The sequence below is a fragment of the Podarcis raffonei genome, chromosome 16, assembly GCF_027172205.1.
Source record: "Podarcis raffonei isolate rPodRaf1 chromosome 16, rPodRaf1.pri, whole genome shotgun sequence".
NCBI lineage: Eukaryota > Metazoa > Chordata > Lepidosauria > Squamata > Lacertidae > Podarcis > Podarcis raffonei.
Window position 1 is genome coordinate 22,308,313 of NC_070617.1, and position 18,353 is coordinate 22,326,665.

The 18,353-nt window shown below is 46.9% G+C and overlaps 1 protein-coding gene across 4 annotated transcripts in view; it reads left to right on the forward strand.

The window, feature by feature from the left end:
* The window catches only part of CCDC60 (coiled-coil domain containing 60), a 59,375-nt gene that overhangs the window by 25,916 nt on the left and 15,106 nt on the right, over positions 1-18,353 (forward strand). For 3 of the 4 annotated variants that reach the window (XM_053369827.1, XM_053369828.1, XM_053369829.1), the window contains exon 3: positions 698-777. The exons of the other annotated variant lie outside the window; for it this stretch is intronic. In XM_053369827.1, the coding sequence (XP_053225802.1) occupies positions 698-777 (80 nt within the window). The remainder of the gene's footprint in view (positions 1-697; positions 778-18,353) is intronic. 4 annotated transcript variants of the gene reach the window in all.

An 18,353-nucleotide genomic window follows, 5' to 3' on the forward strand; every position in this document is an offset into this window, starting at 1 on the left:
GTTGCCAGGAACAGATAAGAAGGAAAAATTCTTACCAACTGCTTTTTATTCAGTATTCACAGAGAGAGGCTTGGGAATGCAGCCTTTTGTAATAATGGCGTTGCCCTGAGTGAGTCTCCGCCCCCTCCCTCTCTCATGCGTCATCGCTACAAGTGCTGAAAAGTGCCCTCTGCCTTTGAGCTCTTTGCTCTCCTACTTTCAATGCTCACCAGGTTCTGGGAGAGGGGGGTCTGGAATGCTTTCTAAAGACATTGAGTCCGTCAGCTGTCCCCTCTCTGGTGCTTCTTCTTCCTCCTCTCCCATTCTTTCCCAGCTTTTTCCCTCATCTGCCTCTGAGCTGTGATCTCCCTCAAACCCCTGTTGTGATTCTGAACTGTCTTCTTCGCCTCCCCATCCTGACCCTTCCATAGAAGGTCTCCACCATTCCTCCTCTGCCCAGTCCCTAACACCTGGGGGTATAAAGGATAAGGCAGTCCCTCAACTAGCCTGTGATTTGAGGTTTAGGCTTAATGCCACCAAGTGTATCACACAGCCACAGTTGCCAGGGAGCCATGATGGGTTGCCAATAGGGATCTCAGAGATTACGGGTTTCCCAAAGGCCTCTGGTTGGGTACCCGTGAGAACGGAACAGTGGGCTAGGTGCTCCTTTGGCCTGATCCAGCAAAGGTTCTTCTAACTTTACATTCCTTGTCTGCAGGAACCTGAGAAGAAGCTCCTGCCTTTTAGAAACTTAGAAAAGGACCTGAGGACCCTCCATAAAGACCTTGCACACACAAGGTAGGAAGGATGGCGCGATACCGTACATCAACGTCTAGCGAAATTGTTGATCTGTAGCTGCAAACGCAGGAATCCCTACACTCTACTCTTGGTTTCTGAGCTCATTCCCAGAAGTAGGTGATGTGCTTTATCACCCTTGTACTAGCCACAGGTTTTGAACCTGACTTTTCACCCTCTTATTATCAGAGATATTGGGCGGTATCCGTCTAAATAGATCTGCAAGCACAAGGATTTCTGCTTGAGCAACAGAGCTGCCCTGCCTTCTCTTGCACCTCAAATCTGCTTTGGAGGGTTGAGGAAACTTCCAGAACAGATTTAGGAGTGTAGGAAGCTGCCTGAAAACAACTCAGGCCACTTGTCTCTTCTAGTTCTACCTGGAGATTCCAAGGATTGAATCTGTGACCTCCTTGCATGCAAGGCAGATGCTGTACCTCTGAGCTACAGCCCTTCACTATACTTTGTCAGATCACTGGTCCATCCAGCTCAGAACTGTCCTCCCTGACTCGCAGTGGCTCTCCAGGGTTTCAGGCTGGGGGTCTCTCTCAGTCCTACCTGGAGATGTTGCGACTATCTTCATGCAAAGAAGATTCTCTGCAGTTGGTTGATGGACACACACACACACACACCGCACACTGAGCCATGGCCCTCCCATTTAGGGGGAACACAGGGAGAGGAGAGGGAAGGGGAGTTCCCATGCACAGCCAAATGTCCTTGCGCTAGTGGGTAGCTCAGTTGGTTAGAGCGTGGTGCTGATAGCTCCAAGGTTGCAGGTTCGATCCTCATATGGGACAGCTGCCTATTCCTGCATTGCAGGGAGTTGGACCAGATGATCTTCAGGGTCCCTTCTGACCCTACAGTTCTAGGATTCTATAGTGGCTCTATTTAGTTAGATGCAGCCCATTGAGTTGTATTGAGTGTTTGTCATACTGATCCACTGAGACTAAAAGGCACGACTAACTTAGGCCCATTGATTTCAGTAGGTCTAGTCTCACTAGAACTTACCTGGATGCAACCTAATGTCTGAGATGTCCTCAAACAATTGCAGCATTCTGGACTAGATGGGCCATTGGCTCCTCTTATGTTCTTAAGCACTTATAATAGGGACGCAGGTGGCCCTGTGGTCTAAACCACTGAGCCTCTTGGGCTTGCCAATCAGAAGGTCAGAGGTTCGAATCCCTGCGATGGAGTGAGCTCCCATTGCTCTGTCCCAGCTCCTGCTAACCTAGCAGTTCGAAAGCATGCCAGTGCAAGTAGATAAATAGGGACCGCTGCGGCGGGAAGGTAAATGGCATTTCCATGCGCTCTGGTTTCTGTCACGGTGTCCCATTGTGCCAGAAGCGGTTTAGTCCTGCTGGCCACATGACCCGGAAAGCTGTCTGTGGACAAATGCCGGCTCCCTTGGCCTGAAATTGAGATGAGCACTGCAACCCCATAGTCGCCTTTGCCTGGACTTAACTGTCCAGTGGTCCATTACCTTTTTACCTTTATATTGGTGGGAATTTAATATGCCATCATAGATTTGTAGAGTTGGGACCATCTTGTCCAGCAGCCCTGCAACGCAGGAATCTTCCACCCAACATGGGGCTCGACCCGCAACCCTGAGATTAAGAGACTCAGGTGCTACCGACTGATGTTCAGATTTATGCACAGGTGGCAAAACAGACCATCTCATGTTCTTATTTGGCTGGTGCATGCATTGGTTTCTATGGCAGAGAAATGCCAGTTAAGGGGGGTGGAGAGTCACAAATGAAGTGGCCTCCAGCGACGACACTTTAAAATTGAGCAGAGGTGGCTGGAACTGATGGAAATTTCCATTTGTATGCTTGATTCACGTGATGGCTCCTTTGGTCTTCATATACTCATTAATTTGAATATCAGACTTTTGCAGCAAGAACATCAGCGGTGGGTACAAATGCCATGATTTACCGCTTGCGGGGTTTAGCAACAGCCCGATGCAAAATGAACGCTGACAAACGATTGCTGCCAACCGCAGAAGGGCACATACATCCCCAAACTCACATTCTCGTCCAGAGTAGCATCTTTCAAAAGCAGTTCTGCAGAGAACAGACAGTAAACAACAGAAAGGAGGCAGGTGCTAGTTAATCTTAGGGCAGTTGTGCCCAGGCAATTTGTCCTAATTCTTTTGGCCGGCTATTTCAGGTCTCCCTTGTGCTAGGTTTCCTCAAGACATCAGATGAGGCAGGAGAAGTACAGTGGTACCTCAGGTTACATATGTATGCTTCAGGTTACAGACTCCGCTAACCCAGAAATAGTGCTTCAGGTTAAGAACTTTGCTTCAGGATGAGAGCAGAAATCATGCTCCGGCGGCGCGGCAGCAGCAGGAGGCCCCATTAGCTAAAGTGGTGCTTCAGGTTAAGAACAGTTTCAGGTTAAGTACGGACCTCTGGAACGAATTAAGTACTTAACCCATGTGAGGTGTGTCCGTCTCCATCATGATCAGCTTTCAGGAGGAATTTGAAAGCAATCCTGTTTACCCAGGCATTTGGTGGCTGAAGAATACTGTTCCTGGCAACCCTGAGATCATTGGCTAGAATAATGTCTTTAGTTATAATTGTTTTTTGTAATGTTTGAATCTGTTTTAGAATGTTTTTGCTTCATTTTTATCTCCACGTTACCTGTTTTCCACCCTGAGCTCCTTGAGGACCAAGGGCAGGGTACAGATTCAATCCCAACAAATAATAACTCTATTTTGATTAATTCCTTAATTCCTTACCTTTGCCTTGTGGCAGTTTTCAAACGTCCCATGAAAAATGCTAAAAACAGTTTTGAAAGCTGTACAGAAATCCTGCTGAAGATATATGTTAAAAAACAATGCAAAAAAGGAGTACCTAAGGCAGAGACCTTTTCATCCTGCTGGAAAATCTTGTCGGAACGAAAAGGTCTCCAGTTGTTTCCTGAAAGTAATGTTTCCTGATGTGAAGAGGTCTCTTTTACCAGCAACCGTTGGTTCCTATACAAGGATGCAAATTCTTCCATTTTCCGATGATAAATGAAAGCTAGAAATGTCAGCTTCCCTAAAGAGGCAGATCCCAGGCAGGTAAACAACAACAATTATTACCGTATTTTTCGCCCTATAGGGCGCACCGGCCCATAGGGCGCACCTAGTTTGGGGGAGGGGGGGAATAAAGAAAAAAAATATATTTCCCCCCCAGCCCCCAGAAAAGGCTGCTATCCGCAAGCCTTGGGAGCCCGGCAGGAAGTCGCACCGGGCGCCCAAGGCTTGCAGAGAGCTACCTGAAGCCCGGGGTGCTCCCCGCTGCGCTCCCCGGGTTTCGGGCTGCAGGCTGCTGTCCGCAAGCCTTGGGAGCCCGGCGGGAACTCCCGCCGGGCTCCCAAGGCTTGCGGATAGCTTCCTGAAGCCTGGAGAGCAAGAGGGGCCCTTCATTTTTGGAGGGGAAAAAGTGTGTCCTATAGGGCGAAAAATATGGTAATTACATTTTCATCCCACCTTTCCTCCAAGGAGCTCAATCAAGGTGGAGGGGAGGGAATAGTTCTCCTCACCATTTCATCCTTACAACAACCCTGTGAGGTAGGTGAGACTGAGAGTGAGTGACTGACTCCAAGGTCACTCAGTGAGCTTCATGACCAGGGGTAGGCAAACTAAGGCCCGGGGGCCAGATCCGGCCCAATCGCCTTCTCAATCCGGCCCGCGGACGGTCCAGGAATCAGCATGCTTTTACATGAGTAGAATGTGTCCTTTTATTTAAAATGCATCTCTGGGTTATTTGTATGGTCTGTCTGGTGTTCTTACATGAGTAGAATGTGTCCTTTTATTTAAAATGCATCTCTGGGTTATTTGTATGGCATGTCTGGTGTTCTTACATGAGTAGAATGTGTGCTTTTATTTAAAATGCATCTCTGGGTTATTTGTATGGCATGTCTGGTGTTCTTACATGAGTAGAATGTGTGCTTTTATTTAAAATGCATCTCTGGGTTATTTGTATGGTCTGTCTGGTGTTCTTACATGAGTAGAATGTGTCCTTTTATTTAAAATGCATCTCTGGGTTATTTGTATGGCATGTCTGGTGTTCTTACATGAGTAGAATGTGTCCTTTTATTTAAAATGCATCTCTGGGTTATTTGTATGGTCTGTCTGGTGTTCTTACATGAGTAGAATGTGTCCTTTTATTTAAAATGCATCTCTGGGTTATTTGTATGGCATGTCTGGTGTTCTTACATGAGTAGAATGTGTCCTTTTATTTAAAATGCATCTCTGGGTTATTTGTATGGCATGTCTGGTGTTCTTACATGAGTAGAATGTGTGCTTTTATTTAAAATGCATCTCTGGGTTATTTGTGGGGCATAGGAATTAGTTCATTTTTTCCCTACAAAATATAGTCCGGCCCCCCACAAGGTCTGAGGGACAGTGGACTGGTCCCCTGCTGAAAAAGTTTGCTGACCCCTGTAATATGACTGAGTGGGGAACTGAACCCTGGTCTCCCAGGTCCTAATCCAACGCTCTAACCACAACACCACCTTGGGCACATCATTGCCGCTTCTGACCCGGTCCATCATCAATAGTGTTCTGGGGAGTGAGGAGACGGCCCCTGAACTTGGCTCTGCTGGCTTTGACCAATAAGGTTTTTAGTCCAAAACATCTGAAAGGCTGCTAAGGGCAATGTATCCCAATCCCTACACTGTTGAGGATTTGACAGTGATACACTCCTCAGCTCCCGGCATGAATCACAGGTAATTAAACTGAAATGCCACTGAAGACTGAGGCCGTTGAAATTGCCTTTAAAAGCTTTATTAACACAACCCGCAACATTATAAAGTAACTGCAAAAAAAGAGATAGAAAAATATCAAGCTATAGACGTAGCACAAGATGAACCCAGTCAGCACAATGTACACAAAGAAATGGAATCCAAATCCCAGTGAGCAAAGAGGAGTGGCTTGCTTAGCTTAATGTGGAGAAAGCAAGCAAGAGCAGGATGCAACCCTAACACTCTCAGAAGTAAGTCCCGATGAGTTCAGTGGGGCTGACTCCCCTAATATGTAGGTTTAGAGCTTGTTATAAGAATTCTAAGGTCTCAAATATAAATTAAATGTTCATCAATGTACAAGGCAAACACATACATAAGTATATAAACCACGTGTCTGAAATAGTAAAGGTAAAGGTAAAGGGACCCCTGACCATTAGGTCCAGTCGTGGCCGACTCTGGGGTTGCGGCGCTCATCTCGCTTTATTGGCCGAGGGAACCGGTGTACAGCTTGACTAAGCCGCTTCTGGCGAACTAGAGCAGCGCACGGAAACGCCATTTACCTTCCCGCCGGAGCGGTACCTATTTATCTACTTGCACTTTCACGTGCTTTCGAACTGCTAGGTTGGCAGGAGCAGGGACCGAGCAACGGGAGCTCACCCTGTCGCGGGGATTCAAACCGCCAACCTGTCTGAAATAGTACAGGAGAGCAATCCTGAAGCCGTTTTGACTCTCCCAAATTGACCTCAAATATTTCTCTGCAAGGAGGAAGGAAATGGGATTGCCTTTTGCTTGCAAATCCTGTCTTAAGGGCATATTTCTGTTTGAATAGGGTGAGCCTGTGACCTGAGACTCAGGAACTAAAGTATTAACCATCACAAAAGTACGGCCAGGCTGCCCAGGTAATGCAGTCAGTGACCATTATCAGGTATTCTGGCAGACAGGATTTCTGCTGTAGACCGCCTCCTTCTGTGATGTATGTATGATATTTTAGGGGGGGGGGTCTTGGGCTACAAGGTGGGCAATTTCAAGAGTCTGTATAAGGGCTTGCACACCATTGTTCTGGGTTCTCCTCCCTCCTGTGTGTGGTGAGTGGGGACCCTGTTGCAACAGTTTAATAAAGAGCAGGCTTACTAGCCGCTTTGCTTCTCAATATACTCTGGTTGGCTTCTGTTATTCTGTAGCTCAAGACCACCCCCCAAAACGTCATACATACATACATATATCACAGGGGGGGCAGTCTACAACAGAAATCCTGTCTGGCAGGATACTGATAATGGTCACTTGATTGCTTTACCTGGGCAGCCTGGCCATTCCTTTTGAGATGCTAAATAGTTCCTGAATCCAGGTCACAGGCTCACCCTATTCATGCGCAAATACACCCTTAAGACAGGATTAGAGCAAAGAAACAATGGGGAGGCTTTCCTGTTTCCTTCCTCACTGCAGAGAATAATTGAGGTCACTGGAAGAGTCAAAATGGCTTCAGGATTGCTCTCCTGGATTTTTCAGACCAAGGGATGCGGGTGGCACTGTGGGTTAAACCACAGAGCCTATGGCTTGCCGATCGGAAGGTCAGCAGTTCAGATCCCTGTGACAGCGTGAGCTCCCATTGTTCGGTCCCTGCTCCTGCCAACCTAGCAGTTCGAAAGCACGTCAAAGTGCGAGTAGATAAATAGGTACCGCTCCGGTGGGAAGGTAAACGGCGTTTCCGTGCCCTGCTCTGGTTCGCCAGAAGCGGCTTAGTCATGCTGGCCACATGACCCGGAAGCTGTACGCCGGCTCCCTCGGCCAATAAAGCAAGATGAGCGTCGCAACCCCAGAGTCGGCCACGACTAGACCTAATGGTCAGGGGTCCCTTTACCTTTACTATTTCAGATGCATGGTTTATATACATATGTATGTATTTGCCTTGTAGATTCATGAACATATGGTTTATATATATATGAGACCTTAGAATTCCTATAACAGCAGCATTACAGATAAGGCACTCAAAACGCAGAGAGTCAAATCGCGGGATTCGCAGGCATGGACCTGATGTATTCATTCTGTTCTCTGCTGACCTCCAGGCTTAAGACACTTCCTGCTCCTTTGCCCTGTGCAAAGCTGTTAACGCTGGAATTCTGCCTGGCCTCAACTCCCCTTTCTTTCTTTCTTTCTTTCTTTCTTTCTTTCTTTCTTTCTTTCTTTCTTCTGTTCCTCTTCAGCCCACTGCTTTTCAGCCTCGGCTGTTTTAAGCCCCTCTTCGTACTCTGCCAATTCCCTCCTCTCCCAAAGCCAGCAAATCAGCCGGAGCAGATCAGGCTGTCGGTGTGGTCGTGGCCGGAGATACGATGAGCACCTGCAGGACAGAGAGAAAGAGAGAAATTGTGCCGCCGCTTGGGGACTTTGGCATTACCTGCCAGCGCTAGACTTCCTCTGCAGCTAATGCCTGGTAATGCCAGTTGCTTGGAAACAGGTGCTCTGTTGCCTCGCATCCTAGGCTTCTTCCCTTTTTTTGCCATTTGGCAGCTAGCGCTCTAATTGGCATGCTTCTTGCGTGGTCACGGCTGGAGGTTTGCAAAATTCTGTTCCAGAAAGAAAGAGGGGAGAAAGAGAGTGGATCTGCGTTTTGGGGTGGGGGAGACTTTCTTTCTATGTGAATGACAGCTCACGTTAATTAGACAGCAGACATGAGCAGACAGGGAGCAGAGTGTCTGGGTGGGTGGAATATTACCTACGCCATCAGTCATGAAAGGAAAGCGCTATTTTCTGGGCCCAGCAACAGCACTGCATCTCCCAGTTGCGCACCCGAGACGCAGTTTGCCCTGGAGTGGAACTCTGTAAAGAACATAAGAACGTGGGGAAAGCCTGCAGGATTAGGCCAATGGCCCATCTAGTCCGGCATCCCGTTCTCGCAGTGCAGACTCTCTAGTTGCATTGTCTTGTGAGACAATGGAGTGCACCTATGGGGGTGAAGCCAAACTGCTGCGATAGCTGCACCAAAGTGCAAGCCTGGGCAGTGTGTATTGTGGTTCTGGGGATGCCCAGATGTGGTCGCTAAGTGTGGAGCTCCCTCCCCTGGGAGGTGACTCTGGCACCTTCATTATACTGTTTCTGGCGAGTGCTGATAACACACTTCTTTACCTAGGCTGTTGACACTTGAGGTGTGTTATTTTGCCATTGTCAGTTGTTTAACCCTGTTTTTAATACTGTGTTTTACTATTGTTTTACTCTTGTTTGAATCCCCGCGACGGGGTGAGCTCCCGTTGCTCGGGCCCTGCTCCTGCCAACCTAGCAGTTCAAAAGCACGTCAAAGTGCAAGTAGATAAATAGGTACCGTTCCAGCGGAAAGGTAAACGGCGTTTCCATGCGCTGTTCTGGTTCGCCAGAAGCGGCTTAGTCATGGTGGCCACATGACCCGGAAGCTGCACGCCGGCTCCCTCGGCCAATAAAGCGAGATAAATAAAGCAACCCCAGAGTCGGTCATGACTGGACCTAATGGTCAGGGGTCCTTTTACCTTTACCTTTGCTATTGTAATCTGCTCTGGGACCTCTGTGCGAAGTACTGGTCAATAATAATAATAATAATAATAATAATTGTTATGTACTGAAGTTCTCACCCTGGGCCAGCAGGGGCATACTGTAGATAGTTATGCAAATAAGGGATCGAAAGTGACATTGATTGGATAGTTTTAGAAAATTGTTACAGTTACGATGTACTGGAGCTCTATATAAGCAGGCTGACTGAACCCTTCAGTTCAGTTCAGTTCTGACCTGTGAATAAACAAGAGCTGTTTGAAGAATCGCTGTGTCGTCTGGTATGTTCACCCACAACTTAACAATAATAATAGTCAGATCGTACCCTTTGATAAGTATGTTTTCACTCCTGCTTCAAAGAGATGCATCTGGCCTATTCAAGCTCGACTCCTTTGTTATTCCATGTTACAAATTTACGAATAGATCAGTGGGGCGGTCAGACGTTTTAAGATAATTATACGCACATGATGTTGTATTAAGCATGAAAGCGAGCTCCTCGTCAGCTTGCCATCCACCTGGTTTGCTGCCAGGTCATTTTTATTTTGGTACAGTACGAGCCTGACCTTTATCTATATTAATTTAATCCTATAAAGGAGCCGGAGTATTCCGACGAAAATGATTAGCACTCAAAAAGGCGGCGGGGGGTGGGGGAGGGAAGCTCTCTCAATTTTCCCAGTGACGAAGTTATTAGTTTACAAGAAAGGCATGGCCTTTGTCGGCAAGGTGGCGGAAAATCCGTGTTGTGACTTCCAGCCGGCTGGAGCTCAATTACTGTAATAAATGCATTCCAAAGTTCATCTCAAATGCATTTGCATTTTAATGAATGATTCTTACCTCCTCGTCAAGTTGGCGGCAGAGGCTAATTTTATTAAGTTGCTGCATAAATACGATGCTTTTGAAACGAGGATTTAAATGGAAAGGTATTTGCTTTGCCCCCTCCCCACCCCTTGTGTGAAAATGACTAGCCCTTGTTTGTGCCACCTGCCAGGGACAGCGCAGAATGTGTGTGTGTGTTGAGAGATCGAGAGAGCTGTCATAACATAATGCTTGCCTGGTACAGACAGGGTAGAAATTCAGTTCAGTTCTGATGTGCAGTTTCTGAAACAATACGCGAACTGAAACACAGTCATCGTTCAAAATTCATGGTTGCAGTCCCCGTTGCAGCAGCACCCTTCCTGTGTGCATGCAACCACTCAAGTTTAAGGAACAAGCAAAGCAAAATTGCATGGGACGGTATACATATATTTGGAGGAAACAACCCTTAAATGCTGCAGAATTTCGATGAGGCTTTTTAAAAGCAAAAACAAAAAAATCAGAAACTGCTATGGGATTGTGGAGAACTAAACTTAAAAGATTAAAGCTATGGTTTTCCCAGTAGTGATGTATGGAAGTGAGAGCTGGACCATAAAGAAGGCTGATCGCCAAAGAATTGATGCTTTTGAATTATGGTGCTGGAGGAGACTCTTGAGAGTCCCATGGACTGCAAGAAGATCAAACCTCTCCATTCTTAAGGAAATCAGCCCTGAGTGCTCACTGGAAGGACAGATCATGAAGCTGAGGCCCCAATACTTTGGCCACCTCAAGAGAAGAGAAGACTCCCTGGAAAAGACCCTGATGTTGGGAAAGATGGAGGGCACAAGGAGAAGGGGACGACAGAGGACGAGATGGTTGGATAGTGTTCTCGAAGCTACCAGCATGAGTTTGACCAAACTGCGGGAGGCAGTGGAAGACAGGAGTGCCTGGCGTGCTCTGGTCCAGGGGGCCACGAGGAGTCGGACACGACTAAACAACAACAACAACAAACTTAAAAGATTGGAAGTGGTGTGTGAAATGGAGAGCTTCCGTACAGTTGGGAGACTCAGGACAGATAAATGAAAGTATTTCTGTATTCAATGCATAGTTGAACTATGGAGCTCACTCCCGCAGGAGGGAGGCGTGGCCAACCAACTTAGATGGCTTTAGAAGGCGATTGGACAAATTCAGGGAGGGCAGGGCTCTCATTGGCTGCTAGCCACAATGACTGTGTTCTACCTCCACTGTCAGAGGCATACATTTCTAGGGTTGCCATATTTCCAAAAGTGAAAATCCAGACACACAAGTTGTTGGGCTTTTGCAGCATCTGAAAAAGAAGTCTTGTGCTTTTTGGGAATGATATATAATGAATTGAAAAAGATGTTTAAAATAACATTTGTAAAAAACAACAACCCCAGAAGCTTTCCTTTGGGGAGTTATAGGAACAGAACTACTGAAACTGTATAGAATCTTATTCATGTATGCGACTACAGCAGCAAGAATGTTACTTGTCCAAAAATGGAAAGAAGAAGAAGTCCCAGGAATGGATACAAAAACATATGGAATATGCAGAAATGGCAAAACTTACTGGAAAAATAACAGACTTTTCATAAAAGCATGGAAATGGTTTATTGGCGGTTTACAAACAAACTGTAAACAGATAAGAACATTGGCAGGATTATTATAATAACCTGTAGTTTCCTAATAGTATGTATTTAAAGCAGATGAATAAATGAACAAATTAAGTTAATTTGGATATGCAGAAAATATTAAAAATAAATGTAAGGAACAGCAGAAAGAGGGGGAAGGAAGTCAAGTTCTGAAATGTTAAAATGACAGTAAAATTATTGAAATGCATAAACCTGAAAGTCATAAATAAAATATTTTATAAAAAATGAAAAAAAGAAGTTTTTGAGCTTTTTAAAAGGAAATTTGCCAAAATCTATACATTCCGACATGGGTTCCCATACGTCTGGAATTCCACGGATATTAAAGGCAGACAGAGAATCACCTTGAGATTCAGAAGCGCCATTTGTTAAGTGTCTAGTAGCCTTCGAGTAGTTTTAATGCATTGCTGGGAAGGAAGAGGGTGTTCTGAACACAGTTGCAGCCATTACTTGAGGAGGTACGCACAATGTTTCGGGAGATGGATGGGCTTGTCTGATTCGGACGGGGTAGAAATATGTTTTGCACGCGGACTGCAGAACAACTTGTCGTGATGTATCCATTTTGCTGGCAGTGAGCGCTTTGCGTTGTCTGTCTCGTCTGTCATCCGACAAAAGACTTCTTTTAAAAATAGGTGGCGGGGGGGGAGGGGAGAGAGACGAAAGAAATCTTCTACTGCAGTCTCATAGCCAATGCAAAATTTATTTATTTGCCTAGAATCTGGATGAGGTCTTCTCCCCTTATATGTCACATATCTATTTATTAAATATGTGAACACCAGCCTTGTAGGGGCACAAATGCGTCTTACGATGGAAGCCACTGTTACATAGTCATCTTAGCTCGCTTGCTTTTTAACGGTTATATTTTATAGGTTTTTTAGCCTTTTGGGTTTGTTTTATTTTTTTGTGAGTCGCCTTCAGTCCCTGTTCTGCAGAAAAGGTGGGATATAAATAAATCGTGGTGAAGGGATAGCTCAGTCGGTAGAGCATGAGACTCTAAATCTCAGGGTTGTGAGTTCAAGACCCATGTTGGGCAAAAGATTCCTGTATTGCAGGAGGTTCGACTGGATGACCCTCATGGTCCCTCTACAATTCTATGATCCTATGATGGTGACGATGATGATATGCCAGTGTGGTGTTGTGGTTAGAGTGTTGGACTAGGACCTGGGAAACCACGGTTCAAATCCCCACTTGACCATGAACTTCCCTGTGTGATCTTGGGCCAGTCACTGCCTCTCAGTCTAACCTACCTCACAAGGAAGTTGTGAGGATTAAATGAGGAAGGGAGAGAAGAATGTTTCCCACGTTAAGCTCTTTTGAAGAAAAGGACAGAAATGCAATGAGGAAATCATCATCATCATCATCATCATCATCATCATCATCATCTGCACTCCAGGGGTTGAACCCGAGGTACCACCGTAGTAGTGTTTCACCTCAAGGCTCCTGGAGAAACATAATTACGTAATTATCTGAAAGGGTCCACGTAGCCTGGAGTCAGTTATCCATGAAAATGGTCTAGAAACAGCAGCTAATGCAGAATGCATTGGCTATCTAGATTACTAACTGGGACAGAATATTGCAATTGCAAGCCTGGAGAAGAGGAGGCTAAGGGGTGATATGATAGCCATGTTCAAATATATAAAAGGATGTCACATAGAGGAGGGAGAAAGGTTGTTTTCTGCTGCTCCAGAGCAGCGGACACGGAGCAATGGATCCAAACTACAAGAAAGAAGATTCCACCTAAACATTAGGAAGAACTTCCTGACAGTAAGAGCTGTTCGACAGTGGAATTTGCTGCCAAGGAGTGTGGTGGAGTCTCCTTCTTTGGAGGTCTTTAAGCAGAGGCTTGACAACCATATGTCAGGAGTGCTCTGATGGTGTTTCCTGCTTGGCAGGGGGTTGGACTCGATGGCCCTTGTGGTCTCTTCCAACTCTATGATTCTATGATTCTATGAACCTCGCAGTCCCTTCCAACTCTATCATTTTCTCATTATATATATGTGTGTGTGTGTGTGTATAATATTTTTGTTTTACAATTTAAAGTACTCATTTTTGTATCCTTAAGATATCAATGACTTCCCTTCTTATTCCATGGTTCATTTTACATATCATAAATCCCTGCATATTTTACAAAAAATGATACCATTCAGTATTCCACTATTACATCCATAAAAACTTATTTACACTGTTGAATTTATCTTAAACGCTGCCAGCGTTTTCAGCTGTATGACTCTATGGTTTTCTCTACAATTCTGTGATGAGTAATGGACCTCAAAGCAGTTTACAATAAGAGTTAAGATTAAATTATCATCTTAAAACAAACAGACAAACAAACAAACAAACAAACAGTTAAGCACAGCTATTAAAAACCTTCAGAAAATAATTAAATTCAGTAATGACCAAAAATAATCAAATTCAGCAGTTTCCAGATTAAAACTCATGGAAACTTTCAATATGTCTGCATAGCCTTTGCCTAAGCGAAAATGTTCTTGCCAGGTGCCAGAAAGAGCAGACTGAAGGAGCCTGCCAGATGTCTATAGGCATATAAGGTTGACAAAGGCTGTTGTAGGTAGTCCAGCACTTGGGTCAGGATTATGTGCTCCTCGGAGTTACCCTCCATCCTCAGACTCCTCCATTATGGGCTAGAACAGGGGTCAGCAACTTTTTCAGCAGGGGGCTAGTCCACTATTCCTCATACCTTGTGGGGGGCCGGACTATATTTTGGAAAAAATAAAATGAATGAATTCCTGTGTCCCACAAATAACCCAGAGATGCATTTTAAATAAAAGGACACATTCTACTCATGTAAAAACACACTGATTCCCGGACCGTCCATGGGCCGGATTTAGAAGGCGATTGGGCCGGATCCGGCCCCTGGGCCTTAGTTTGCCTACCCGTGGGCTAGAATCTCTCTAGGGAATTCAATAGCTCGCCTTCCTTATAGGTTCTGTGTTTAGGCGTACAGTGTGTCCATCAGTTCTAGTACAGGAATCTGAATGGAAATCACGGCGGTTAGCGAATTCCTATAAATCCGTTTTGTTATATGGGAGGGAGTTGGCAGCACAGATGGCAATTGCGCACCTGTGCAGATGTTTCCTATCGCGTCGCAATCAACACAAGATTGCTGGAGGGCCTGCGGGCTCTGAGGGACTTCCTTCCACCTTTGGTGGGAATGCCATCAGGTTTCATTATTCCGGTCCCGAGTATATTAAGAAATATCCAAAACAATTAAATCACCTGCTCAGGCTTCCCCACAACTGACATTCGTCAATATGTGGACAGACAGCTTGTCACTCCGAAGAGCTCTTGATTTGGATTTTCGCTGCCACTGGGATTTCAACAGCCCAGCAATAGGAACCCTTGAAAAAATCCGCATTTGGCTGTGTGGTATTATAACTTACAGACTTTGGCTACCATGGGAAAAATTGCACAAAACCCGTGCATCTCCAGGGAGCTGGAGGGTCCAGAATGCTTTTAAGTCATCCAGTAGGATTTAATTTCCTATGATTTAAGGCTGGGCGATATCTGGTTTTCAACATCGCGATATATCATCAGCTAAACGTGCTATACCAGGCATAGGTAATAATAATAATAATAATAATAATAATTTATTATTTATACCCCGCCCATCTGGCTGAGTTTCCCCAGCCACTCTGGGCGGCTCCCAATCAGTGTTAAAAACAATACAGCGTTACATATTAAAAACTTCCCTGAACAGGGCTGCCTTAAGATGTCTTCTGAATGTCAGGTAATTATTTATCTCTTTGACATCTGATGGGAGGGCGTTCCACAGGGCGGGCGCCACTACCGAGAAGGCCCTCTGTCTGGTTCCCTGTAACCTCACTTCTCGCAATGAGGGAACCGCCAGAAGGCCCTCGGCGCTGGATCTCAGTGTCCGGGCTGAACGATGGGGGTGGAGACGCTCCTTCAGGTATACAGGACCGAGGCCGTTTAGGGCTTTAAAGGTCAACACCAACACTTTGAATCGTGCTCGGAAACGTACTGGGAGCCAATGCAGATCTCTCAGAACCGGTGTTATGTGGTCCCGGCGGCCACTCCCAGTCACCAGTCTAGCTGCCGCATTCTGAATTAGTTGTAGTTTCCGGGTCACCTTCAAAGGTAGCCCCACGTAGAGCGCGTTGCAGTAGTCCAAGCGTGAGATAACTAGAGCATGCACCACTCTGGCGAGACAGTTTGCGGGCAGGTAGGGTCTCAGCCTGCGTACCAGGTGGAGCTGGTAGACAGCTGCCCTGGACACAGAGTTAACCTGCGCCTCCATGGACAGCTGTGAGTCCAAAATGACTCCCAGGCTGCGCACCTGGTCCTTCAGGGGCACAGTTACCCCATTCAAGACCAGGGAATCCCCCACACCAACCCGCTCCCTGTCCCCCAAAAACAGTACTTCTGTCTTGTCAGGATTCAACCTCAATCTGTTAGCCGCCATCCATCCTCCAACCGCCTCCAGGCACTCACACAGGACCTTCACTGCCTTCACTGGTTCTGATTTAAAGGAGAGGTAGAGCTGGGTGTCATCTGCATACTGATGAACACCCAGTCCAAACCCCCTGATGATCTCTCCCAGCGGCTTCATATAGATATTAAAAAGCATGGGGGAGAGGACAGAACCCTGAGGCACCCCACAAGTGAGAGCCCAGGGGTCTGAACACTCATCCCCCACCACCACTTTCTGGACACGGCCCAGGAGGAAGGAGCGGAACCACTGTATGACAGTGCCCCCAGCTCCCAGCCCCTCTAGACGGTCCAGAAGGATGTTATGGTCGATGGTGTCAAAGGCCGCTGAGAGATCCAGCAGAACTAGGAAACAGCTCTCACCTTTGTCCCTAGCCCGCCGGAGATCATCAACCAGCGCGACCAAGGCAGTTTCAGTCCCATGGTGAGGCCTGAATCCCGATTGGAAGGGATCCAAATGGTCCGTTTCCTCCAGGCGTGCTTGGAGTTGTTCAGCAACCACCCGCTCAATCACCTTGCCCAAGAATGGCAGATTTGAGACTGGGCGATAGTTGGCCAAATTGGCCGGGTCTAAAGATGTTTTTTTAAGAAGCGGTTTAATGACCGCCTCTTTCAGCGGGTCTGGGAAGGCTCCCTCACAGAGGGAAGCATTCACCACCCCGCAGAGCCCATCGCCCAGCCCTTCCCGGCTTGCTTTTATCAGCCAGGATGGGCAAGGATCAAGGAGACAGGTGGTCGGTTTCACTTGTCCAAGCAGCCTGTCCACATCCTCGGAGGTAACAGATTGGAATTGATCCCATGTAACAGGACCAGACAGAACTCTAGCACTCTCCCGCCCTGGCCCTGCTCCCACGGTGGAGTCTACCTCCTTCTGAATCTGAGCGATTTTATCTGCAAAAAACTTGGCAAAAGCATTGCAGGAGATCTTGGGGTCCCTACCAGGCCCCGGTGGTACAGGTGGTTCCGATAGATTGCGAACCACCTGAAAAAGTCTCCTGCTGCTGTTTTCTGCAGATGCAATGGAGGCGGCGAAGAAGGCCCTCTTCGCCGTCGCCATTGCCACTTGGTAGGCTCGACGTTGAGCTCTAACCCGTGTCCGGTCTGATTCAGAATGAGTTTTCCGCCACCGGCGCTCTAGCCGTCTCAACGATTGTTTCATCACCCTCAGCTCCGGGGAAAACCACGGGGCTGTCCGGGCTCCATGCAATCGGAGAGGGCGCTTCGGAGCCAGACAGTCAATAGCCCTGGTTAACTCCGCATTCCAGCGTGCCACCAGGGAATCAGCTGAAAGGCCATCAACTTGGGATAAAGCATCCCCTACCACTCTCTGGAAGCCAATTGGATCCATTAAGTGGCGGGGGCGGACCATCCGAATCGGTCCCACCTCCCTGCAGAGGGGAAGGGTTGCGGAGAAGTCCAGTTGCACCAGGAAGTGATCTGACCATGGCACTTCTTTCGTTTCGCTTTTAGTTAGTGTCAGATCACCAACATCCATAGAGGTGAACACCAAGTCTAAGGCATGTCCACGGCTATGAGTTGGGCCAAACTTATTCAGGGACAGCCCCATGGAGGCCATGCTTTCCACGAAGTCCCGAGCGGCCCCTTGTAAGGTCGTGTCGGCATGGATGTTAAAATCCCCCAGGACAACCAAGCTAGGTGTCTCCAGGAGCATATCCGCCACGACCTGAAGCAGCTCGGGCAGGGAATCCTTGGTGCAGCGGGGAGGTCGGTACACCAGTAGGAATCCTGTACTGCCCCTATTGCCCAACTTCCAGAACATGCACTCAGAAAACTGGGTCTTCCCAATAGGACGCCTGGTGCAGACTAATGACTTCCTAAAAATCACTGCAACCCCCCCTCCCCGCCCACATGACCTGGGTTGCTGTGCGTAAGAGAAACCTGGTGGGCAAGCAGCGGCAAGGACAGGCCCATCTGCTTCATCCAACCAGGTCTCTGTCACACATGCCAGGTCAAATCCTCCATCCACAATCAGGTCGTGGATGGCAGTGGTTTTATTCATCATTGACCTGGCATTGCACAGCAACACTTTCAGGTCATGTGGGTTTCCCTTGCTGATTACTGTATCCTTCCGGTCAGGACCAGACCTGGAGGCAGGGATAGTCCTCAAACAACGACTAAACCAGCCTCCTCGGTAATGACATGGTCTGGTCTTAGCATAACTCCTCCTCCTGCCCGTGATCACTGAGATCGGGTGTCCCAATACATCCCCCCCTGTGGAACCTGCCCCACCCAATCTATTGGCTGAGGCCCACTCCCAGGCAGCCATGACCCTTCCCCTTAAACGCAAAATACAAACTATATAATAATTTAACAGAATAATAATAATAATAAAACAAAACAGAACAAAACAAAACAAAACAAAACAAAACAAGAAACAATAGTGCTAACTAA